This window comes from Pelmatolapia mariae, linkage group LG15 (assembly GCF_036321145.2).
Source record: "Pelmatolapia mariae isolate MD_Pm_ZW linkage group LG15, Pm_UMD_F_2, whole genome shotgun sequence".
Taxonomy (NCBI): domain Eukaryota; kingdom Metazoa; phylum Chordata; class Actinopteri; order Cichliformes; family Cichlidae; genus Pelmatolapia; species Pelmatolapia mariae.
In genome coordinates this window covers 21,987,651-22,013,219 of record NC_086240.1, presented here as the reverse complement: position 1 = coordinate 22,013,219, position 25,569 = coordinate 21,987,651, and the positions used below count along the sequence as shown (strand labels likewise).

General features: G+C 41.7%; 1 protein-coding gene across 5 annotated transcripts in view; it reads right to left on the bottom strand.

Annotated features, from left to right (window-relative positions):
- Positions 1 to 352: 352 nt before the first annotated feature.
- The window catches only part of ncoa1 (nuclear receptor coactivator 1), an 81,471-nt gene continuing 56,254 nt past the window's right edge, over positions 353 to 25,569 (bottom strand). For 2 of the 5 annotated variants that reach the window (XM_063494614.1, XM_063494615.1), the window contains exons 7-22: positions 22,771 to 22,950; positions 18,690 to 18,782; positions 17,808 to 17,948; positions 16,806 to 16,953; positions 14,652 to 15,642; positions 11,976 to 12,185; positions 10,824 to 11,172; positions 9,021 to 9,197; positions 8,227 to 8,341; positions 7,973 to 8,141; positions 5,735 to 6,049; positions 4,741 to 4,842; positions 3,207 to 3,627; positions 1,738 to 1,900; positions 1,439 to 1,628; positions 353 to 737 (exon numbers count right to left, since the gene is read on the bottom strand). In XM_063494614.1, the coding sequence (XP_063350684.1) occupies positions 558 to 737; positions 1,439 to 1,628; positions 1,738 to 1,900; positions 3,207 to 3,627; positions 4,741 to 4,842; positions 5,735 to 6,049; positions 7,973 to 8,141; positions 8,227 to 8,341; positions 9,021 to 9,197; positions 10,824 to 11,172; positions 11,976 to 12,185; positions 14,652 to 15,642; positions 16,806 to 16,953; positions 17,808 to 17,948; positions 18,690 to 18,782; positions 22,771 to 22,950 (3,944 nt within the window). In that variant the 3' untranslated portion in view covers positions 353 to 557. The remainder of the gene's footprint in view (positions 738 to 1,438; positions 1,629 to 1,737; positions 1,901 to 3,206; positions 3,628 to 4,740; positions 4,843 to 5,734; positions 6,050 to 7,972; positions 8,142 to 8,226; positions 8,342 to 9,020; positions 9,198 to 10,823; positions 11,173 to 11,975; positions 12,186 to 14,651; positions 15,643 to 16,805; positions 16,954 to 17,807; positions 17,949 to 18,689; positions 18,783 to 22,770; positions 22,951 to 25,569) is intronic. The other 3 variants (XM_063494616.1, XM_063494618.1, XM_063494617.1) reach the window with 3 other exon arrangements.

The following is a 25,569-nucleotide window of genomic DNA, read 5'->3' as shown; positions in this document are numbered from 1 at the left end:
CCTGACAGAAACCATCCGATCAGAAAAAAACAAAAACAAAAAAACAAACAAAAACATATAAAACACAAATAAAAAGGAGGCCGGCCCTGATTTGACAGTGACAAAAACTTGGCAAAACTACAATGACGTTGCAGTTGTTTTCTTGGGTCAGGAAGCAGGAAGTAGGTCACCAAGGAATGAGCAGCAAGACAACACTGCCTTTAATAGGCTGAGGCAGACAGACAGGTTGTCAGACAGATTAGACAGGCAGGTTTAAATACACTGCTGCTCCTTCTGACTTCAGTCTTGACTTAAAATGTTCTGGGCATCAAACAACCAGCCCTGAATCCCCACCCCCACCCCACCCCAGCACAGAAGTGGTTAGGCTGCGAAAACTCCACCGACAGCCAGACCTCTCTGAGCCTACTCTGTGGCCGTCCAAACATCCATCCGTCCGTACATCGATCCATCCAAAAGGTGAGACAGAGACAGCAATGGGTCTGGTGCACCGACCCTCCAAGGAGGAGGTGTAGAAGTGAGAAGTAGATAGAGTAGGAGAGCTGAAGAGGTGGGGGGTGTCACTCAGTGAGCAGCTGCTGGAGGAGGCTCTTCTGCTGGGCTTGGTTGTTCTGGGAGCCCTGGGGTCCGGGGCCCTTCTGGGAGGCCGCAGCTCCGATGGAGCCCTGGTTCAGGTAGGAATCACTGCCAACAAGGTTCACTGTGCACTGGACGTCCGCAAATACCTGGACCTGCTGCACCTGCAGAAACACGGGAATAAAGCGCGAGGCAATGCTTACAGAAGGAAGGAGGTCGTGAGAACCATCACTGACAGCGTCGGGAAAAGTCTAAAAGCTGTCAATCATTTTGACAGATTTGAACAGCAATGTTTGATGCAAGGGCTGTTTTGTTGCTTATTCACTACTTTGCATTGTTTATTATGCCATTTGTTGAGGCTACAAGGTGTTTTGTTTTTTTTTTAAATTAAAAAAATAAAGAGGTGGTTTGTAACTTAGCAACAAGGAAGCCTCTGTAAAGGTTGGAGCCTGCACAATTAAGCTAATAAGAACAAGAAAGAAACAGTGCATTTGCTGAACCTTTTTAACCTCACTAAACATTTTCAGGAGCACACGATGCAATCCAAAAAAAAAAAAAAAAAAGCAATTGAACTTGGACGTAAATGGAGAACTGGAAGGAGAACTCTGCATCCTATGAGCATACTCTAAAATAAAGCCACAAACTGAAACTAAGACAAAGCAAATGCAACTGGGGTGTATATCCCGATGCAAAGTAAAACAGGAAATAAAAGACAACTGAGGCTAAACACGATAACACAGAGGGTGAAAGCATGTTTAAGAAAAAGAGGGAACACTAAGGAAAGTAAAAACAAAGTCACCAGGCAGTGAAAGGTGGTCAGTGGGACATGAAACTATCACAGCTGTCCAGGTTCAAAGTCACTGACCTGCTGGTCACTGCACACTGAACCAACGTTGCTGAGGTTACTGTTGCTCATGCCAACTGACTGCCCAATGGGAGGTAATGAGCTGACGCCACTCGAGCCCCCGGCCATGGAAACGGTGATGCTCATGTTGTTATAAACCCCCTGCTGGCCAAACGCCTGCCCTGCGCTCTGTCCTGACTGACTGAACAGGCTGCAGCACAGAAAACAGTCAGAGATGAGTTAAAACCGGCCTCACAGATTTAATTTATTAATGTTTGCAAATGTCTTTGTTCCTTATAAACTGTATGCATGCTCCTAACCTGCCCACGCTTGTTGGTTGCCAGCCTTTCATGTCGGGTGACTGGTAGCCAGTAGATGGGTTTTGCTGAAGTAGAGGACTCTGGGAGGTGGAGTTCTGAGGTGATAAAAGTGGGCTGGAGGGGCTCATCTCAGGAGCAAACGGTGGGTCTTGCTGGACCACAGCTGTAACAAAGAAAACATGGATGTTTCAAAGATGTGAAATCATAGTAAATTTATGTAGGTGAATCCATTTTTAAAAAGTTTTTAATGTTCTTAGGCACAAAATCAAATTCACCAACCAACAAAGTGGGTGGTAACACCTTCCGAACAGAAATGCAGACATAATCATGTGCTTAGAGCTAAATACACAACAAAGAGCCTCTATCCAGCCACTCAATATGGAAGAGCAGCATTTCTACTCTCAAGATTACTGAGGTCATCAACCTACTCCTAAGAACGAGCCCAGACACTTTTGGAGGAAGCTCATTCCTGCTGGCTGAATCTACAATTGTTGTTACCATTTCACTGGTGAAAGGTAGATTAGCACCTTCAGCTCCACCTCTTTATTCATCACAACAGATCAGTTTAGCATCCACACCAATTTTTCCTCCAATTTGTGAACAAGGTTTGAATATGTCCTCTTCAAGGAAACTTCAAATGGGGATGAATCGCCGCCTTAATATGGTGAAAGGGTTTAATCCTAGACCCTTGCTCTTGGTCAGGTCTTAACAGGCAAACTGGTCCGGGGTAAGGAGTGAGGGTGGAGTGTATGTTGGAAAAGACAAGAAGAACCCTGTGACCTGTCCGAGGCTACGCACACAGAGAGAGGGGGTCACCAAAGATAACCTTGAAGTCTTGCTTTTTTTTTTTTGTTTGTTTGTTTTACCAGTAAGGGCCCAGCCAGTGTTAGCCTGAAAAAGCCACATGGGGCAGCGCTCCTGCAGAACTCCAGAAGGAGTTTCAAGGATCCGGTGGTTTGCAGACTGAAGTCGAAGTTGGAAGCCTTGGAAGTCTGATTCCCAGCTGGCTTTAAGGGACTTGCACCTCTAAGTCTGTCAAAACTGTTGAGGGTAAAACGTCATTATAACTGGTGTTAACCAATGGTAAACTAATAGCCAATTTCACCTCACTGTTGAACAACGGCATTATAAGTTAATTTTACCAATCAGTAGTAAAACAATTATTTATTTTTATGTCAGTTTGTGTGATAAAAATATTTGTTTAACAATTCCCTTCATGATCCTACTTCTAATTGCATTTAATGCAGACCACATCCTATTTCCTAAAGCTACCCAGGTGCCTCGACCTAAACGAAAGTCGTCCCCCCTCCCCGAAAAAAACAATAAAACAAAGCAGAACAAACAAAAACCAGGTTCACACCAACATCTCTTCACCTGTCTCCACCTGTATTAATTACAAAAAGTTTTGATATTTTAAAGTGAGCCTGTCGTGGTTTAGTATTTTGGTTATTTTGCTCCCGTGAACTCACCGGACCCTCCAAACTGCTGAAACAGGCCTTGCTGCAATGAGGAGTTGACGGTGCTGTTGAACTGGCCCTGCACGCCACCCATCAACGTCTGGTTGTTCAGGGGAACTCTGCCAGGCAGCTTGTTGTCCAGAGGGCCCCCGGTAATGGGGCTGAAGTGACTTGGTGAGGTAGGAGGGTTTCCCGCCATTGGGTTGTACCCTGGTGGGAAGTTGAACTGCTGTTGCTGCTGTTGTTGAGTCGTTGTGGGGGGAGCTTTGGGGACCCTGGCAGTCCCAATGGGCCCCACGGCTCCAGTGGGAGTGCCTGCTATGTTCTGTCTCATCAGCATGACCTTCTGCTGGAATAGCTGGCGTTGGCGATGCTGGATGCTGTAGAGTTCCCGCTGACGCTGAGCCAGCATCTGGGCATTCAGCGGAGGCTGCTGAGACGGAGGAAAAGAGCCTGTTACAGAGAACTTATTGCCCATGTTCAACCTAAATATGATAGTTAATCTTATTATCCTGAGCTGCTTTGTACAGGCTTAAGAAAGCAAATTCACCCAATTTAAAGACCAGCATAATAACCATAGTACAGAAAAAAAGCAAGTTATTAATATGATTTGATGAAGACTTCAATCAGCTCCTGGTAGGGTTCAAAGATCTTATGTGGCTGGCACTGGCACGAAAAGACAATACGAGACCTAAATTAAAGCCTACATTAGGGCACTTACATTCTTTTGGGGTCTCACCTGACCCCCCAAAAATCAGCTAATTATTTTTGTATGATAACTTTTGTTTATTAAATGAAGTCATGCATAATTTTAACTTCACACTGTAAATATTTTCAGAGTTATAGAGGTGCGTGGAAATTCAGTGTTTTTAGTTTGCCCTTTCTTGAGCCCTCATATCCTCGTTAAGTGCAGGAAATACCCACATGAAATCTCCGGCGCGGAAAATTTAAGCTCTATTAAAAAACTGCAACCAAATTCATTTGCACCGATTGCGAGTATCTAAATCCAAAATGTTGGTGCGAAAGACACTTTTCATTTGCTTTCAAGTTTTCTCCAGTCAAGTTGTCAGAAACGGTCGAACATCCAGGGTACCCAGGCCTGTTTCGATCACTTTATATCACAGACATTAGACTGATGGAGTTTTACAGCAAACTATGATATATCTCATGATACTCATGATGAAAGTAGGTTACAGAAAAAAATACTTATGAACAAAAAGGTGTTGGGTTTACACTGTGAGATTTAGAGCGGGTATAAAACATATATGATTGCCATTTTTAACAAGAGCTTAAGCAAAGCAACAAAGAATACTGTGAACTTGTTAAATTAATGGACAGAAATGCACATTATGCTTAACTGGTATGTGCAGTATATAAACAGACACACAGTTATTCATTTCTGTGGCTTGAATTTCAGCGCCAATATTGATTATTATCACTTTTTTTATCTGAAAAAAATCTATAGTTAAATCCACAAAGTTCAGCCTGCCAACAAAAGCAGCAGCGGGTGGTGAGTAGACAAACGCTCTCTACCACTGTGACTCACTTGCGAGGGCATTTGAGGTTGTTGCACCCCCTGACGAATCCCCATGTTCACATGCTGGGCTCCTCCTGGAAACTGATTCATCCCTGCCAGCCTGTTCTGGAGCTGCAGCAAAGAGAAAATCACAATGAGCAGAGGTCAGACAGGTTGGACTAGACCAGAGAGACGATAAGAGCAATAACAGAGAAGAAGAAATTAAATCAGAGACAAAGAAAATAACACTATTGGACAGTGTGGAGACAGAAGAGAAGAGCAGCGGGGAGAAAGAGGAGTTGAGCACTAGTGATGACAGAGGAGAAAAAAGGTAAAGGGAACACATTGTTTTATCTCAGCTGCCTGTTATGCCTTCTCTTATTTTCTATAATTTATATACTCATACAGTCGTGGTTTCTCATAACATGGCCACAGTTTCAATAATATTTCATGTGAGTTTAAACGGAAGCTTTAAATGGAAGGTGCCCTTAAAGAGACAGGAGCTAAAATGACTTATTTCAGACAGTGGAATGATCTAGGGCAGGGGTGGAAAACTCCAGGCCTGAAGGGCCGGTGTCCCGCAGGTTTTAGATATCATCCTGGGTCAACACACCTGTATCAAATGATTAGTTCATTACCAGGCCTCTGGAGAACTTCAAGACATGTTGAGGAGGTAACTTAGCCATTTAAATAAGAAGTGTTGGATCAAGGACACATCTAAAACCTGCAGGACACCGGCCCTTGAGGCCTGGAGTTCCCCCAGCCCTGATCTAGGGCCTGCACAGAGGCCCATTATAAGATAACTAAGGATTACTTGGAACTGTTAACCATGTAAAGCTAATTTTAATAAAATTATGGAGCTGGGAATTAGCATAACCGGTCAATAAAATTCTGTGAATAAATTACACCTAAACAAACTTCACAGTAGTTACTTAAAATGTTAGAGGCAGAAGAAAAAGAGGCAACATCATTTGCAGGTTAATGAGCTGAATACACACCGGACAAACTGACTCTGTGTCCTTACCTGCTGCGGGCCTTGTAGTCTCTGCTGCAGCTGCAGGCGCAGTTGGTTGGGTGGCAGCCTGACCGGATTGCCCATCCCCTGTGGTCTGGTCATGCCTGGTCTCAGTCCCATGCCCGTCCCACCGGGGAAGGCCCCTCGAGGGGCTCCGAACCCCAGACCCTGCGCCCCCACCGTGCCCAGCTCTGGAGGAAAAGGAGCTTGTGGAGCTGGTGTGAATTGGGAAGGGTAGGTGGGGAGTTTAGGGTCTATGGAAACTGGGGTGGCAGTGGGTTGCTGGGGTGGAAAATTTTGAGGTAAAGGGTCAAAGCAGCCACCCTACGAAGAGGGAAAAAAACAGGAAAAGGAAATCATTATGACGATGTTGTCTCGTAATCACCACAAAGTGTCCTTCATTAAGATGGGGTAGGATTTTTCCAGTACTTTCTAGTCAAGTTGCCTTTTAAGTAATATGTTAGTACATCTATTTGGTCATTTAGAAGAAAAAACAAAACATTCTGGAAAGTGAGAGCAATAACATACAAGATAATTATTGGACCTGGAGATACTTGAGACTTGAAGTCTGAAATCTAACCATCTGTTCCCTTTATCACAACCCAGACTTATTGTTTATATCATAAAGGCCTTTGCAACAGTTTCACGCCATGGTGGTGCTGCGGTTAGCTCTGCTGTCTCACAGAAAGAATGTCTCAAATGTCCGGGCCAACTGGGTTTCCACAGTGTAGTGATATATAAATAAAGCACTATAAGAATCTCTGGTTAAATGTAGTTTGTAATCTAAGTGCTAACTATACTCCTAGGCAACAAACAATGAAACAGCACTATTATTTACACGTAGATACTGGTAAAAGTTCTAAATGTTTGTTTATATTTAAAAAACAACAACAACAAAAACAGAGGTACCGTGAACAGTGTGTGGCTGTCTAATCACAAATATTTCTCTATCAAATAACTTTAAGTTGTTATTGTTTAACCCTGTGAAGCCAAGTGTATCACATTGGATACATCGATTTTTGAGACCTACCATACCTACCTACCTACAATACCATGAAGTTCAAAAAATCCTCCAATTTAAAAAAAAAACTTGAATTTACTGGAAATTATTTCATGGTCCAGGCTTTACAGGGTATTGTTTTTTGTTTTTTTTTTATCAATAAAGACACGTGTCTTCATTGCTTTTCAAGCTGTTAGATGTCAGAAACAATGTATGATGTAAACAAACCAAAGTTCTTGTATACAGTTTATCTGGAACACCAGTCTGAATTAATGCTAGCATTTAGTAAATGAATGGCTATGACTAAAGACAAACTTAGCTCAACCCTTGGACCACATGATACGATCACAGTTACATGATGACAGAGGACTTCAGATCCAGAAAGCCACACCTCATTGTTTACTTCACTGTTCAACTGCCACTATTGCTGCTGTTATCTCCTCGCTCCAGGTACAGCTTGCACGTCAGTCCATTACAAAAAAATCAATCTACAGATGTCAGTTCCACAGGGTACACGTATAGTCACTTGCACTTACAGAGCAATTACTTTCTATCAACGATTTGGCTCCGCCCATAAAACACATCATCACCTGTTTTCTGGTTTGGAAAAGCAAGTCTGACATCGAACCATAATCATTTTCAGCCATTGAAACAACGTCGCTACCACAGCGATGTTGCTGTTTTTGAAACACTGAAATCTTTTAATTCCATTTAAATCGTATCTGATGTGTTACCTGAGTGTAACAAAGAACTGAAAGAAGCATAAAAGCCAGAGATCGCCTGTGATTATTTGGCAGTTTATCTGCTTTTAAACAAGCCAAAATAAACTATAAATGACTGCGGTTAGAAGAGTCGAACAGAAGTAAAGGTAAACATTATAAACTAAGTGAATCACCTTGTGTTTTACTTGAATGCCGTCCAGGAGTTTTATTTATATTTCTTGTGCCAAATCCAGCTTGTGGATGGCACAAAAAAACAGATCAGAGGCCAGCAGAGGCTGCCAGCGCTTCAGCTGAGCAACTGTTTTGAACGTTTTGATTAATTATAGCAACATCGTAAAATTAATGATCATGCACTGGTCTTAAAATTAAACTTGTAAAGCCTTTGCAGGGTTTAAAGTCCAGTTTGCTGGTCAAAGTGTCCTACAGCAAAAGCTAAAGTGCTCTGTCAATGTGTTTGTAGTATAAAAGCACTCAGAGAGTTCAGTAAGCCTTTCCACTGTCTTACAAGCTTTATGACCTACTCACCTGTATCAGTTTGTCGATACCCAGGGCTTTGTCGAGCTCAGCCAGTTCGCTTTCATCTGTCCCACTGAGGAAGTTAACCAGCTGCTCTAATAGAGCCTTCTCATCGTTCCGGGCTTCAGGTGTGGTTGGAGGGCCAAGCACTTCATCCAGCGTACAGGGCACACACTGCCTGCTCAAAAAGACAAAACACCGTCTTTCCCGCGCTCCCCTCTAGGCTATGAAGAAGCAGCTTAGACTTATAAAATCAGACTTACTCTTGTGGTGATGCCAAAGGAGCCTGCAAAGGAGTTCCCAGACCATCAAACGTCAGGGTGTCAGACAGAGCCAGAGGCTGAAACTGGGAATCACCCACATCCATCTTGGTTTGACCTGAAAGGGAAATTCATACACTAAGGCTTGTGGAAGAAAAATGTTTATGAACAACAGCGTGCAATCTTTAGGTTTAAAGTGCTCTGTGCAACTTTTTTCATATATTAGATGCCTTCTACTTCCCTGTGTTCAAACAAACAAACAAACAAACACATTTTCTACTTCCAGCATCAACAGGTAACAAGATATATATGGAAGTTACAGAGTTCATTTAATCTTGGTAAAATCTTTACCACGCAGCCATGACGTAGCATCATATTGCCCTCTTCTCAAGTAGAGTGAAAAAATTGATCATATATAAATTTATATCTATCTTTCAAGGGCCTGATTTATATATCAGGCCCTTGATAGATTGGAATCTGGCCTTCTCGTTAAATTCGCTACCGTCTGGTTGTAGCTGTGGACTGTGCAGTTCATCCACATGCTAAACCAAAAAGACTGACTTTCAATCACTTACACAGCTCCTACAAGCTACACTGTTTGCTAACACAGAAAGCAAGAAAGACAGTTGATGCTCAGCAATTTCAACTGAGATGGGAAGCCTGCAGAGTGGCATAATCCAATTATAAATTATGCTGTCATTACAAAGTTTGTTGCTTCACTGAATTTCTTTTTAATAGCAGAATTTAGTTCTGACTACACAGGGTAACCAAACTGTGGCTGCAGTACACTTATTTACCAGTGGTTGAGGTGAAAGGGTTCATAACTTCGGCCTCTGGAAATGGACTGCTGTCTATGGGGGTCTGGAAGGGGTCTCCTTGTCCCGGTTGTTGGCTTGGAGTGGCAGGATTGCAGAACTCAAATGAAGACTGACTCTGAAGGCTGCAGCCAGAGGGCGGTCTGCCATCACTGAGCCCTGCGACACAAACACAAGGATACAGCGAAAATCACTTGACACAAGTATTTCATGAGGAAAAAAATACTTTATGTAGCCCATAATATAAAAAACTAATAATATCTGGCAGATATATTTTATTCTAGGAGGTGATATCATGTGGTATGAAATATTTCCAACATCTGTCACTGCGGGAGATGAGCTCAAATGTGCTGTGCTGCCTGTCCAGTTAGCCGTGCAGAGGGTTGTCAGGACTAATAATGATGGATAACAGGTTGCTCGGTCACCACCTCTCCACCACAACCTTGAAAGTGTCCAGCTTTCAGCCAATCGCTGATCATTTTATTCAGTCAGTGTCACCAGATCAGACCACAGCCCAATTACAGTGTGTTCGCTACACGTGAGTGAAAGAAAATCTCCAACATTTTGCTGCACTCAGTGCGGATCTCAGCTTCCCTAGGAAACAGAGCCTACTCATCCCCATATTTGAATACAGCCTCTATGTTGGTCTTCCAGTTCAGTCTGGGCTATCATTGTATACACCTCCACCACATGAACATCCTGAGTGTGCAGCCACCCCTTTCCTTCTGAAGTTCATCACCATCTCTCTGATCTTATTCATTCAGAAGCAGACCAATCCACAAACTCATCCACTAGTGCTCTATACTCCTCCTCCTGCCCATCACTAATACATCCAACCATGCAGACCCGGAGTTGTACTGAAAGCCTAACTATGACAAAAATGCATCCATTTATTTTCAAGCAATTTTGGGAGATTTGTCCTTTGACGTGCAGGACAAAGAAGGATGTAATTCACTTCAGACATGCTCTTGCTACTGGAAAATGAATATATCCAGTAGGAAGAGAAGGTAACCAATCTTAGCATTATAATGTAATGTAGCATTATACAGTAAACATTCTTTAAAAAAAAAAAAAAAAATCCAGCCTTGGTAAAGACGTGATCACACAAGAGTAAGTACTGTTTGACTCTTTAGCCATTGTGGTTCTCTTTTCTAATGTTTCATAAATTTTGCTTACAGCTTTCTGTTCCTCGTGACATTTTCTATCCATGTCAAAAGCAATTAGACTATTGACTATTCAAATTGAGCTTCTGTCTGAATTAGGTAAGCACACTGCCAGGATAGAGCAGGCAGTACACTGAATGTGTGACAACCCACTTGCTATTGGTAAATTAACTGAACTATTTGCTGTGCTATTCCCGCTTTGACACAATTCAACAGCATATGGAATTCATATTTGGGATCTGGAAGATTAAAGACCGGCTACTGTCCGATCCTGTTTCTCCTGTCAGGTGATATTTAGAAAGATTCACGTGTGAAAACAGCTGAGGAAACCTTTAGACGTTTTCTCTGCAGTGTGACAAGAAGTAGAGTAAGAGTTTGGTTACATGGCTCCTGAAAGCCACTAGAGGGCATTAAGAATATAAAAATGCTGGTGAATGAACTCTGGATCATACCATTACTACTACCATCAATACAATAATAACAATAACACAATTATTTTGAATCCAACCAATTAAAATACTATCCAATAACGACTTAAAGAATAAAATTAGTAACTATTATAACAAACAATCTGATATTTGAATGAAATCAAGGATTTATTCATCACGAGCTGAAACAGTACCTCTGTTAGGAGTGCCAGGAGGCTCTCTCTTCACATTTACATTGCGGGGAGTGCTGGCCTCGCCGGGTTGGAGCTGAGTGGGTGACTGCAGTTTGAGCTGGGGGGAAGGGGAGTGAAGCTGAGGCGATGGGGACTGCAACTGTGGGAGGGACTGAGGCTGAGACAGGGGTGACTGGAGCTGAGGCACAGGGGACTGGAGCGTAGCTGGGGGCTGGGGGCCCGGAGACTGAAGTTGAAGGCCTCCTCCGGGGTTTGGTGTATCCTCACTGCCCTGTTTGGCCCCAGCTGGGCCTCTGAAGCCAGGCAGCATCTGGGAGAGAGGGTCCATATCAACAGACACACTAGAAATCTACAGGCAAGAAACAAATGAAAAAGAAATGCAAATAAAAGGTGTTAAAAATAAAGTATTAAAAGATTACTGGGGAAAAGGGGGGAAGTGGGCGTTGGGAAAACACAAAAAGAAACTTCAAAGACTACAGCTGGTAGCTGAACCGACAGTGGAGACAAAGTCCAAGAAAATAAACATGCAACTCGGTTTACAACGGCTGTCCTGCAACTGGCAACACAGGATCAAAGCTCAGAGGAAAATTCCAAGGTTTGACTGAGAAAGATCCTTTTTAACGCCGTGTCAGGCATGCATGATTGAAGATAAGTCCTCGTTTTGGGTGGGAAGGTTAACATTACTGGGTCATTACAGTTGTGCGTTATGACTGTCTGATTGGTCGAAGTTGGACAGAGTTCATCAGAGTCTGTTGCTTTTGACACTTGGATCACTTACCGATCAATTTAGGTTGTTGAAAGGTGTTTTCTGTAATCTGGGTTAATCTGACTGGTATTTTCTGTTTTGGCTATAGGGACCATAAATACACCTCGTATCAGCAGACGAGTAAAATCCCTATTTTTCTTACTTTTACCAGTTCATTAGTTTTACTTCCTAAACCTGGCTGCTCTAATGGCGTTTTACCTCATTATTTTCTGTCGCAGTCTCATTTTAAAGCGTTATTTTATTGGTATGATGATGCAGTGGCGATCTGAAACAAGTTCTCATTAAGCTGTAGTTGAAATCCCACTCTGAAGGCCTTCCGTTTTATTACTTTACACAAATTTTAAATGCTCAATTTTCAAAAATCAACAAAATATCAACAGCTGTACCATGGAGTCTCGGCTGTCTTTGCGGCTGTCTCTGCGGTTTTCTCCGACAGGGCTCGATTTGGGGCTGGACACTCCTCCAAGTTTGGTTGCACCTCCTGCGCCAACCGTTGACCCTGTACAGGTCACTCCCTCCCCACCAGCTTTCTTCTCTACCTTAATTCTCACTGTCTGAAGGCTCAGAGCAGATGGAGGTGGCAGGTCGTCCAAGTCCTTCAAAAACAAAAAGGTTTCAGCCAGGCGCCAAACATCAGGAAGTCAAATACAATGTAGTATACAGTAAAGAATAAATGTTCATCATAAATTAACGGACTTAAGCACTGCTTGCATTTACCTGAAATTTAAATTCATGAATACAAATCTACGAAAATGTAATAATACAGAGAACCCTAAATGTAAGGTTTGAATATTAATTATATCAAAATATGAGCTAATTATTATGTTTAATTTTCACCTTTTCATAGAGTGACTGCATCCCAACACATAGTTTACAGAAGAGTGTATGTTTGTATGGGACATTAAAGACCATCTTAAATTATAATATATTTGACTTTTAAAATTAAAACAGTCCAACCATTAAAAAAGACCAAATAGTATATTAGTATAGTATAGTTTTATACTGCATTGTGTTTCCTTTAAATTTTATTGCAGAAAAAGAAGCTAAAGTTTCCTTTTATAGTATTTGCAATGCCCTATATTCTAGATTTCTATTGCAATAAGTGAAAATGATTAACTATTATTTCAGATGCTGTTCTGGTTCTGATTCTTTTGGGTTGAGTAGGGATGTGTTTGTAGACTGTTATTTTTTTTAGTTTTTGTTTTATGCGGCAGCAGAAAGGAAAAAAATTTGAATATCAGATTAGAAATAAATACAGTATAGAAGACAATTAATAATACTTTCAGGCTCACGTGCAACCCCGCACTCCAATACAGCTGAAATTGTGTAAAAAGTGGCAACTTCAAATGACTTTTGGATCTCCTATAGTCATAACTAGGGGTGCAACGGATCACGGTTTATCCGAAATCCGAACCGATCCCACTCCACGGTTCGGTACGCACGTGATCCGAAGATTCGAAAAAGAAAAAAAAAAAGTATGCGTATGGTGCGCGTCGTCAGTCTGTCAAGCGGTAGTTATGGTCAGCGCTAGCGGTCCAAGTAGCTGAGCAGAGGAGTTTGCGGCATTTAAGCAGCCCTTTGCTGCCCAGTCCGACCGGGCTAAAGCTAAAAGCTAATGGGGTGTTTAGCTGCAGGGGAGGCCGTTGTCTGTTGTGCAAAACAAGGTTTAAACTGTGATGAACGTGCTTGAGCCACGCTATGATATCTCGTTGCGCGTCCACTTCAGTGACAAGATCGTTCCAAGCATGTATGAGCAGGAGAAGTTTAAAGTTATGGCTGAACTGTCCCAGGCATCTTCTGTTGCTCTAACTACAAATGGGTGGAGCTCCAAGGCAACGGAAAGCCACGTGACCGTGACCGCTCGTTATATCACAGCGGAGCGGTAGATACAAAGCCCTGCACTGCCCTATAGATTACATTAGATTAGATGAAACTTTATTTATTTCTCGGGTGGGTTCCTCCGGGAAATTCAGTTTCCAGTAACACAGCACCGACAGAAGTTGCAGAATGTGAGCAGAAATATACCATGTTTACACATTTATAAATACAGAGTATACAAAAGGGATAGATAGAATAAATAGGAATAAGAATACAAGGGAACGGCACATTTCAAGTATTGTGAGTCTATTGCACCGTTGGATATTAACAAAAACTATTGCACAGTGAAAAGGCACTACAGCTTACTTGTTCCCCCCTCCTCTGTCCCCGTTTCCCCTCCAGCCAGGAGTTAAACAGTTTGATGGCGTGTGGGACAAAGGACTTTTTAAGTCTGCTGGTCCTTGACTTTGGGAGAAGCAACCTGTCACTGAACAGACTCATCTGGTTGTTTATGGCCGCCCAGAATGTTCCATAATGTCCATATTGCACCTTCATTTGTTTTTATATAAGTGCGTGGAATGAGTCTTCAGTTGAATGTTTTTTAATAGACAAAAAATACTTAAATAAGTAAACGGCAAGTAGAATTTTTGTCTTTTTTTTCTATTTTTGCTGATCCGAAAATTGATCCAATCCGTGACTTTAAAACCGTGATCCGATCCGAACCGTGAGATTTTTGATCCGTTGCACCACTAGTCATAACCCTACTTAGGTAAAACTATCATAGTTTGGACCTAAAATACAAAGTATCTAAAATAAAATCAGTATATATATTCTAATACTGGATCATTGTAATTGATTCCAAATTGTCTATATAATTTTAATTTTGCCGCCGTACACTGCTGGGCAGCTTTATCTATAACAATTGTTTAGTGGAGTTGCATGTAACTAAAGCTTTAAAATAAATGGTCTTAAATACAAAGCGCAATATTTGTATCCAAAATGTGCTGATTTCAAGCATAAAGTAGCAAAACACATAAGTAATATTAAATAAATAACATTATTAAATTGTACTTCATTAAGCATTTCACTAGTGGTCGTGTCCGGGATCTCGTCCACTGTAAGATTAACAGTAATCTAATAACATAAGACCGGCAGTGGGGCACAAGGAGAACCTGGTTTCCATATGTGGTGTGGTGGGAAAGGAATTTAGAAAGAAAAAAAAGCTTTGGGCTTCCATATTATACCTTTTCATCTGTACCCAGGAGAAAACGAAGCAACTGGTGGTCCTGTGGCTCTCTCGAGTCGCTCTTGGGAGGTCCTGCACCCAGCGCCGGACTGGCAGGTGGCTCCTTCTTGATCTCAACTTCAGTTTTGTTTATTCCTTCCTCACTGGTGGTGGAGGCATCGTTGGGACTACTGTCCTGAAGCAGCCGGTGGAGGATCTTGTGTCTTTCAGTGAGACTGCTGTGGGAGGCAGGGCACTGAGGGGCAGGAGCAGGGTTAGGTGGATGAGGTGAGGAGGTGCAGTGGATGCTGTTGCTGTTGTTGTTAGAGTCAGCTCCTGTCCCATTGCTATCCAGGAGCTGATTGAGTCTGGGGTTACCCAGCTGTGAGGCAGAAGAAAGGGGGGCTTTAACAGAGTCCTCTCCCCCTTCCTCACCTCCATCTGAGGGTTTTGTTGATGGAGGTCGAGTAGAGGAGCCGGTGGGTGTACTGGCTTGTCTCTGAAGGACCGGAGAGGACAGGGAGAACGACCCTGTTGACCCACCGCTTGCGCTACTGTTGCCATCACCACTAGACTGCTGCCTGTTGAGGCTTCCTCCACTGCTTAGAGCCCCAGCTGGGGAATGGAGGCCGGGTGTGGAGGGAGAGAAGGGGTTCCCCGGTACCCGAGGGCTCCCACCTAACCCAGGACTGGCCCGTGGCATCCTGGGCGACATAAAAGAGGTAGGGGTTGCTGTAAGTGGGCTGCTCAAAGGAGAGGGGCTGTTGACCTGCTGGGGACAATTCGTCCGATTGGGTGTCAGGTAGCCTGTCGGCGTGGCTGGATTATGTCCGTGGGAAGAGGCATTGCTGTTGTTGGTGTGAAGGCCCGCGGTGGCGAGACTTGAGCCTTGGGTTGAATTACCGCTGGGGGGGAGGGAAGGGGAGCGGGAGGGAGTTTGGGCGATACCGCTGAGGGTTGGTGGAAGGCTGGGGTTAGTGTTTTCCTGAGAGCTAGCAGTGTTGTGTTCCCTGGGAAAAGAAAAAACGAAGGAAAATTAAAGATGTCAACCACATGTTTATATCACGTCCACAAACACCCCATTTTCTATCTTATCCAGGCTTCAAGGGTCATCCAGGCTTCTCTGTCTGCTGCTCTTTAAATTCTCCCCGTAATCAATAAAGTGAAAAAAAAAAAACATTCATTATCTCCATTACAAGCTTTAAGAATGAAAATCCATATCAGAACACTTGTCGTAGCAATTTTTGTTTGCTGATGATTTAAAAACTTCTGTTAACAATCAATAAGTCAAACTGCACCTTGCATGGAAGAGAAAACATCAAATAAAATGAAATGAAATGGCCAATCAGTACACTACTGAAATTCCCGGAGGAACCCACCCGAGGGATTAATAAAGTTTCATCTAATCTAATTAAGACAATATCAAATAAATATGAGGAAAAAAAATTATAATAAAATAAACTAGAATAATCAAACTCTAGTGAGAAAATGAAATTCTGAAGAATTCAGTAAGAAATCAGTTACAACAAGCCAAAACAACAACCTTAATGAGTTTCCACACTTTTCCTTGAATTCAAGCACTTTTCAAGATATCCCAGCACCTTATGGCTGTGGCAAGTTACTCTCTCAGTTCTTTGGCACATTCAACGAGTGTGCCATAAATAATCAAATTACTGTGTAAGGCGCACATTCATCTGAAAAGTATCACTGACCCATTTTACCATAAAAGCAGTTTATTTACACTTTTACGCAGCTGGTAGAACTTCAGAGAAAGTCAGAGCATTTTTAAAATCCTTGAAAATACCAGCATCAGCTGCAATACCCCCCAAAAAGACCATAACTGGGAAACTAACATGCATGGGACTCTGCAGGTGCATGTTGTGCACACTTCAGTGGATGAAAATTCATTTTACTCTGAGATACCACTTGTTACTGACACAAAGTGAAGTAAATTACTATCATAACATCTACACTAAGGCTAACTTCTGAAACTGGATAATTAATTCTGACCATGGAAGTACAAAGTTTTAAAATCTTTGACCTTTTACATGTGGTTGTCAAACATCACTGTATCCACTAATAAATAACATTAGACTCAGTTGCAGTCATCTCCTGTGTGTGTGTGTGTGTGTGTGTGTGTGTGTGTGTGTTTGTGTGTGTTCAGTCACAGTACCTGTCAATAGTGTGAATGCCCATAATGAAGGGCTGTACATCAGGGTTGGGGGGGCAGCAGAACTTGCAGCGGGTCTGAGCGCTAAGCGGAGTGCCATCACTCAGAGTGAAATGGTACAGCGGGCTGATCGCGGTCCCATGTGTCATCACTGTTGAGAATGAAAGAGAAATAAAGGATTTAGGCCTAAAAAAGTCATTCTGAGGCAGACATCTGTGTTATAAGACGAGGTGACAGATGATGCTCCACCTCGGCTTTAGCCTGCTGCTTAAATGTGCTTTAGATTTACCGCATCCATTTCTGATAAGCTTGAACATATGAGACATATCTTCATGTATCCATCTTGTTATCCAGGTCATAGGAGCAGATACCTCCCCAGCCACCTCCTCCAGCTTTTCCTGGGGGACACCAAGATGCTCCCAGCGCAGGGTTTGTTTTTTGTTATGGTCTCACAGAGGAGTTCTCTAATTCAGATACATGAACCACTTCAACCGGTTTCTTTTGATGTGGAGGAGCAGTGTCTCAGGAATGTGTCACTTTTCTGTTAGCAGCCAAGCTGACATTAAGCCAAGTCAGTCGATGTATAACTAACTTCTGAAGTGTGACGACTTCTTTTAGTTCCTTATCTTTTAGTAAGTTCAGTGTGTATTTACTGCTTGGTAAAAAAATAAGAATAAGAATAAGAATAAGAATTTGCAGGGCTGCAGGAACCTTACAGACCAATCAAACTATTGATTCATTCATTACTGGTTACAAGCCTAGAGCAAAGTTATCACCTCCATAAATCTACATAAACATCCTCTCTCGATGTAGGTGGATCCAAGTTAGTTTGAAAAGTTTTTAATATTTAGTATTCTACTCAGTTCACTATAATGCCATTGACATGTTGCAGAAACTCCTGCAGCCATGACAGAGGCGGCAGTGAGCATGTCAATAATTTCTGAGAGTGGAGCCAAAAGGGGGGAGAGAGAGAGAAGAGAAAAAAAATCAATAGTAGCTACTCACCCTCATGCAAAAGCTTCTTGGCGTGGGAGGGCTCTTTGCCCTGCGGCTGAAAGAAAGCATAGATACATTTCCTGACCAGGTCCTCCCATCCAGGCCTGCCTGTCGCTCGCAAAGCACTAGTTTCTATGGAGATGATCTTCCCTGGATTAAAACACCACACACACAAACAAAAGATCAGCCTGCACTGATTTCAACAACTGCAGCAGACTTCACACTTTCAGGGTTCACACTGTTACCTTTGAGAAACGAATTTTAAAAAAAAAGGACAATCTCCGAATACTTTCTAAAATGATCTTTAAGCCTCATTGTTGCTGTAATTTTTCAAGATTTTAGGCTTTTGCCTGGGTGGGATATAAATTCATTCTAATAATAGCCTAAAGCAAATTTTGTACATGTGTTTGAGTTTTAGTGACTGAACGCGAGGTAAGGGAGTGAACATACTATTGAGGGATGCAAATGAGAATTTAAAGGATGTTTATATATGTTAGTATTTGGATTTTTACACTGATTTACAGCCTTTTTAACAACACGTGAGGTATCTGCTCAATTCTTGACACCACCCTTATTCTTAGTTGTGTTATAAAGGTTTAGTTCCTTTAATGTCTTGAACGGGAAATGTTTAAACTGAAGAGAGGCGCTTACTAAGTCTTGTTCTGTGCTGATATATCACAGCGTGGTATGAACTGTGGTTGAATAAAATAAATGCTGACCTCACAGGCAGTGCTACAAAGGGCCCCAAAGGCTCACAGGTAAGAGTTTGAGAACCATGGGTGTAGAAGATGAGATTTTTATTTCCTCTGTAACGTATCCCTTCAATTTCTATGACTCTAACCTCTCAAAATCCCCCTCCCGTGATTCTTCTTACGCCCGTGTGTGTTTTACCTGTGGGATCCTGCTTTGTAATAAAAGACTCCGTGCTGACAGGCTGGGTTCGTGGCATCCGGCAGGCAATGCATATCAGGCAGCTCTGCAGGTCTAAAGAGGACACAAGGAGCGAGGTTTATGTAAATGTTTGTTGCAGTCAGCAAAAGAAAGAAAAACTTCACAACAGCTGAAGAATGGAGGTGATATAAATGAATTTAAAGACTAAGGGATACACAGATTCACCCCCTTTTGTGTCAAGACAACAAATTGCTGAATACTCTCAAGGTTTTTCAGGCTTTCATTAAACTAGTTTTAAATGTTTATCACCTGCAAGACTGATATAACACAAAAGAGAAGATCATCAGTTATATTATTACTTAATATGGTGATAACAACTGAACAAGGTTGTTATCAGCTGAAATATAATTAATAACTTTATAGCAGTAGAAATATCCATTACTTTGGAGCATACAGTCCATATTTTTATTACTTAACATGAATTGCTGCCTTTGGAAACCTTTTGAATTTTCTTAAATACAACAGATTCTTTTTTTACAGTGGATTTTGGATATTCTTGAAATATATGAAGAATTCAATCCAAAAAACAGACTGAAAAATAGCAATAAAGTAAGTGATTTAGCATTAGTTTCTCCACATCTTAAAGATGGCGCGGCCACGTCCAGACGCCTTCCTGACCGCTCCGCTCCGACTATCCACTTTTCTTGTTTTTTACTTATTTTTTGCACTGGTTTACACAGGAGCACCACAGGGGTGTGTCCTCTCGCCACTGCTCTACTCCCTCTACACTTCAGACTGTGTGGCCACCCACGGCTCCAACACCATTGTGAAGTTTGCTGACGACACAGTGGTGTTGGGTGCCATCTCCAACAGCGATGAGGCGGCCTACATGGACGAAGTGAAGAATCTGGCATCATGGTGCCAGGACAACCACCTCCAGCTGAACGTCGGCAAGACCAAGGAGCTGGTGGTGGACTTCAGAAGGAGTCAGCACAGAGACTACAAGCCCATTATCATTAATGGAGCTCCAGTAGAGAGGGTGCAGTCCTTTAAGTATCTTGGCGTCCACATCTCCTCAGACCTGACATGGGCTGCCCACATTCAGGCCCAGACCAAAAAAGCTAGGCAGCGCCTGTATCACCTACGACAACTGAGGAAGTTCAGGGTCTCTCCAAAGATCCTCAGGATCTTCTATACAGGCGCTGTGGAGAGCATCCTCACACAGAACATGACATCGTGGTTTGGAAACAGCTGTGTGAAGGACCAAAAAGCTCTCCAGAGAGTGATCCGTACAGCAGAACGCTGCTGCAGGATTGCTCTCCCCCTGCTTCAGGACACCTACACCAGGAGATGCCGGACTAGAGCAACACAGATACTGAAGGACCCGTCCCATCCTGGCAACAAACTGTTCCAACTTCTACAATCTGGTAGAAGGTTCCGCATCATCCGGGCAAGGACAGAGAGACTCAAGAGGAGCTTCTATCCCCAAGCCATCCGGGCCCTAAACCAACACCCCCCCCCCCCCCCCCCCCCCCCCCCCCCCCCCCCCCCCACACACACACACACACACACACACCCGCCCTCTCACATCATCTATAATTGACTGAGACTCTCCTCCAGACACTCAATTCCTTTAACTTTAAATATGTTCATATTGTCCATTCTGTAAAATAGTCAGATGTCTATTCATATTAATGTACAGAATTCACCTGCTTGCTGCTACTACTGCACATTCACCCAATGTATATACTATATATATATATATATATATATATATATATATATATATATTTATAATGTTATTCCTCTACCCCCCCCCCCCCCTTTTTTTTTGCACATGTTGAGGAGCGTGTCAGGATACATTTCACTGTGTGTTATACTTGTATAACTATGCATGTGACAAATAAAGAACCTTGAACCTTGAACAAGTATGAACTGTGAGACAGGAGAGCGGGGACCAAATTCCCGCCCTATACCTGCGCTGTATTATTAAAAAATATTTGTTAAATCCAAGTAGTGAATATCAAAGACCTTCAACTACACATCCTCCTTCTTGCAACCAGTGTTCAATTACAATAACAGCTTGCAACATTTATTGTGCTGCATTTTTTTGCCCCACAATGGTGGTCTCGTTTTGTCTTGCGCCGTAAATCTAGAACATCCCTCTCGTTCACAGTGTATCACACATCTCTTAAAGCCCAAACTCACTCCCCAAGTTTAGTTTAGTTTGAGTCAAGATGACAGAAAGATAAACTCTGGTCAACAAGAGAAGCAAAACCAGTTCAGCTGTTTGGAAACAGTTTGTTTCAAGACGTTTGGCAGCAAATACAACAAATATAAATAACACAAAAACACTTATAGTTAAAAGTTCAATGAATGAACTACAAAACGGACGAAACAATAGCTTGCTGGAACACAAAAATAACATTTTCTTGCCAATTTTCTATAGAAACATGTCAAACAATGAAGTAGGAGCCACTAAACCAGATTCCACACACAAGAAGAGCGTCCTCCAATCCACAAGGCCAGCTCTTATCAAAGTGACTAAAAAGCAGACAGAACAAACAGCCCAATGAGTCTGCAATGCAGGAAAAAAGAAAAATCACACAGTTCATCAAGGCTACTGCGCCAGCGACTCCAAAGAACATTAAAAACATCCCCCAACAATCTGATGGCAGTCCAATTAACCAGCGAGTGAAATGTTTTGGTGGCAGCATCAACAACAGTCATAAAATAACTGCAGAAGAAGTATTTATCCATCAACAATGATCACTTTCTGTGTAAGCCAAATCAATTATTTTCTTAAATTGGATTAATTCCTGACATAGCCAAGAACATTTTCAGGATTCTGGAGAAACGGATAAACAAGTGTCAACAAGCAAAAACATCTTAACATGCTTCCCTCACCTAAGAGAAACACTACTAATAGAGTTTTAAAAAATAACTAATTAAAACTCCATATCTAAAACTATTCTTTGTCTTTCTTTTAACTCTGAGTGCACTGGAAACCCATAGATGGAAAGACACTCTGCTACTATAACAGCTTTACATGATTCCCATTTTTAAAAAATCCTTATTTATCCTTTACTGGAATTTTGTGCAGCCTCTCAGCTCATCCTCTCCCTGAAACAAGCCGTTTCAGCTCCTCTTCCTTGAAGCAAGCGTTCTTCCAGTATGCTGTTCCTCCATCGTCCATTAATAAGATAAGATACATCCCTGTGTTACAGCATCCAAAACACCACCAACCTTTAATGTAACTTAAATAGATTATAAAGGTGAAGAAGCTCACTAAGAAAGGATAAATACAATAACTCATAAACTGCTGTACAAGTACATGCGTAACAGGAAATGAGGAAAGTATAATAAAGAAAAGCGTAATAAGTTCCATTTAAAGGCCGTTTCAGATAAACACAGATGTGCTAAGAAGGAAATACAAAATGCTCAAAGAACCGTGTCATGGGTGAACAATGTGGTGAGAGCCACAACTCTGTGCTGACAAGAACAGTAAAACCTCAGCCGAGGCTAAAGGCAAGGATCATGGAAAATCATGGGAACAGCAGGAGGATATTAGGATGTTACATGTAATAATAGCAGGCCCGCTGCTGTATGTTCTATATCACATGAGCCAAAGTCAAAGCAAAATCCCACCTGGGGCAAATCTGAAGCCAGCCAGACTTCCTATATGGCTATTGAGCTGTCATGTTCAGGCCTGTAAAACAGGCTTGGTAATACTTGTAGGCATATGTGAAGAAGAAATTGATTCTTATTCCTCTGTGGGGCCCTGAATTTGACACCCTTGTTCAGCTGTCTTATATAACAATTCCTAAACATGCAAACTGATACCAGCCAGTCTGGTGAGCAAGTTCAAGATATTTTTTCTTCAAAGAATGGTGCAGAATGCACACATTGGTGCAATACCTAAATAGATTTATATTCAGCTGTTAAAATTGAGTCAGTTCACACCATGATCATCATAAGGCTATACTCTGCTGAGTGCCTATTGATATTGGCTTTAAAAACTACAATCTATTGATTCAGTGTTGGAAATGGCTCATGAGTGTGTGAATATGTATGTATGTACCATCTCCCTCCTCCTGCATGGTCCGTAGCTGGGACACGGTGAAACACTGCATGATCTCATACTGCTGCCGGGCCTCCAGGTTCTCCGAATCCACCTCGTCTGGTGGTCTCTTCAGCATGCGACAGTTAAAGGCGTGGCTGTTCCTGCGCCCAGCTTCTTGCGGCCACGGGACACCATTTACTAGAACAAAGAGAAAGTTAAATATTGATGAGGAAAGAGAAAATAAACAAAGTTCCATCATTTCCACCACTTCATGATAAAATCTCTTTACTAAACCTGGTACAAATCACCCTCAGGAACGCCATCCTTTTTTAATTTAGCACTAAAACTAGAGATGCAAATGCTCGCCTGATTTGCACAAAGTGCAGCAAAATAAATGCTGACAGTGGGACGCTTTGATGCGTTTTGCACACATTTTAAAAATTAGACTGTACAATAGGGCATTTGCAAATCCAAATCTGCTGCACACATTTGAAAGACAAGAAAAGACTTTTTGCATCTATGCATTCATTCTTTCTTACACAAATATCACTCCATTAATGAGATTTATGGTGAAAGGACAAAAAGACAACAGCTTAGATGAGAATGTCTGATCTTAATATCAGCATCATATTTTCCACATTTACAGGTTCATAACTAACAACTATGGAGGTTTGTATGTGTCACACTTGTGTGAAACAAGAAGAAGATTTTGCTACTGAGGCTTTCGTGCAGAAAGACTCTTAACCCCAGCAGCTTCATACAGCACCAGGGGGTTGGGACATAATTTAATGTTGCACTCAATTAAAGCAGGGCTATCAATCTGCTATAACCCTAATTGTGAGGCACAGATGGAACAGCAGAGCTGTGCTGGCCTCTGCGCATCTCGGCACTAATCGTGGGCGACGAGAGAGAGAGGGAGAGGGGAAAGCGAGGAATTTATTTTCCAATTTACAGCCTATAACACACAGAGAGAGCACCAAATCACCCAAACATGATTCACACAGTAAAAGGAATGCTTAGTGGAATTTGTAATTAGTGGACACAAATGGACAGATGTCAGCGGAACTGGTGAAACAGTATCAAGTTAAAACATTTGCCTAGTACTTTTTAACTTGTTTAATAATTTATATATATTCCATAACTGCTTAACTTAGTCTATACCAGCAGTCACCCGGTGAGAGGGGGAACACCAGTTCATCACAGCTCTAACCAAACACTACTCACTCACTCTCACATTCAAAAACTCCCTTTTAACAGGAAGAAACCTCCAGCAGAACCAGACTTGGGGAGAGGCGGTGACTGATTGGGGGTTAGTGGATGAAGACACGGCAAAGATATTTCACACATTTCTGGGAAATTTTATAATCAGTTAACAGACAAATAAGCATGACTTTAGACTGTGAGGGGAAAAACAAACTACAAAAACAAAACAAAATAAACAAACCAAAAAACCCACAAAATAAAATGGATAAAATTCGAAGCAAATGTAGCACTGAGGCTAAAACTGAGGATTTTCCTAGCATTGTAGAGGCACTGGCATCAAAACCCAGTGTAATCCACTGGGTTTTCAGTTCCTCAGATGCTGGAAGTGCATGGAAACTGCAATAAAATTAACTATTAACTATTAATGTGCTTTCTCCATGCACAAGGAATGCTCTATTTTTTTGCGTACTGCATGCCATTACTACGTAAGGTAAAAACTTGCCTTTCATAGTAACATATCTTCATGAGTTTAAAACCACAAACCAATGAAGCTGGAAGAGCACAAATCTTTTCACAGCTTTAAATAAACTGATTATTTGTTTGAATCCCAAACTAGCTGTTACATTTGATACACAGTGAGGTAGATAAGTTACAGAAAGGAAACAAGGTGCAGCCAATTCAGGGCCAGTGTTTGTGGGAGAGGGTAACTGCTTTGATGCCATTTTTGTAACTTTGCAAACATTTAAAAAGCACAAAAGCATTTTGTTCTGCCTCCTAATCAAAGATAAATCAATAATTTTGTGTTCCTTTTAACTAGTTTTAGCCTCTTACTTTATGTCTAATTAACTGATTCTTTCATACACGTAATTGTTTTCTGCTGCAGCGCTAAATCAGCGGTATCAACAGACAACTGAAAGGAAGAGCCAACAGCTAAAATATACTGTCAAAGAAGAAAAACTCAGTTTGAATCTGTTCTTCTATCCTTCCATTTTACTGTTCTGTCCATTTAGTAAATAACAATAATTTTAAATACAATATCAAAATTTATATTAATTTACAAAGGGCTGCAAATCCTTGTTAAGCAACACAAAGAAGAAGCACTAAAGGATTTAAGAAAAAGCTAAATGTTGACAACCAACCTAAGATGGTAAAAATCCATCTGCTAAGTGTCTCTGTGAGTTTATTTTTCTTTAAAATCTATTTCTGAGTAGAAAAAAAAGAAGCACTGGAGTGCCTGATGCAGAATTACAAGACCAATGGAAAATACAACAATTCAACCTTGTTGCTTAGTGCACTCTGTTATCTTTTGTCCTTAAATCCCCCTCATCTGGCCCCTACGTTTCCATTCTAATCTCTTCAAGGTTGGAGCTAAACACAAAAAAAGAAAACACTGTCACAGAATAGAAAGTCAATGTTTCAATACTCTTCACCCACGCATGTGCCGCCTCTCCACACTTTCCTCCCTCAACATAATTTGCAGCTTTGTGAGAAGCACTAAAACTCTATTAATTTAAAATTTACACAGTTCATCCTCCTACCTCTCCTCACAGCTCTTTAAATTTGCCTTAGCTACAAAATCTTCTTTTAATAAAGCAACTTAATCATCTGGATTTG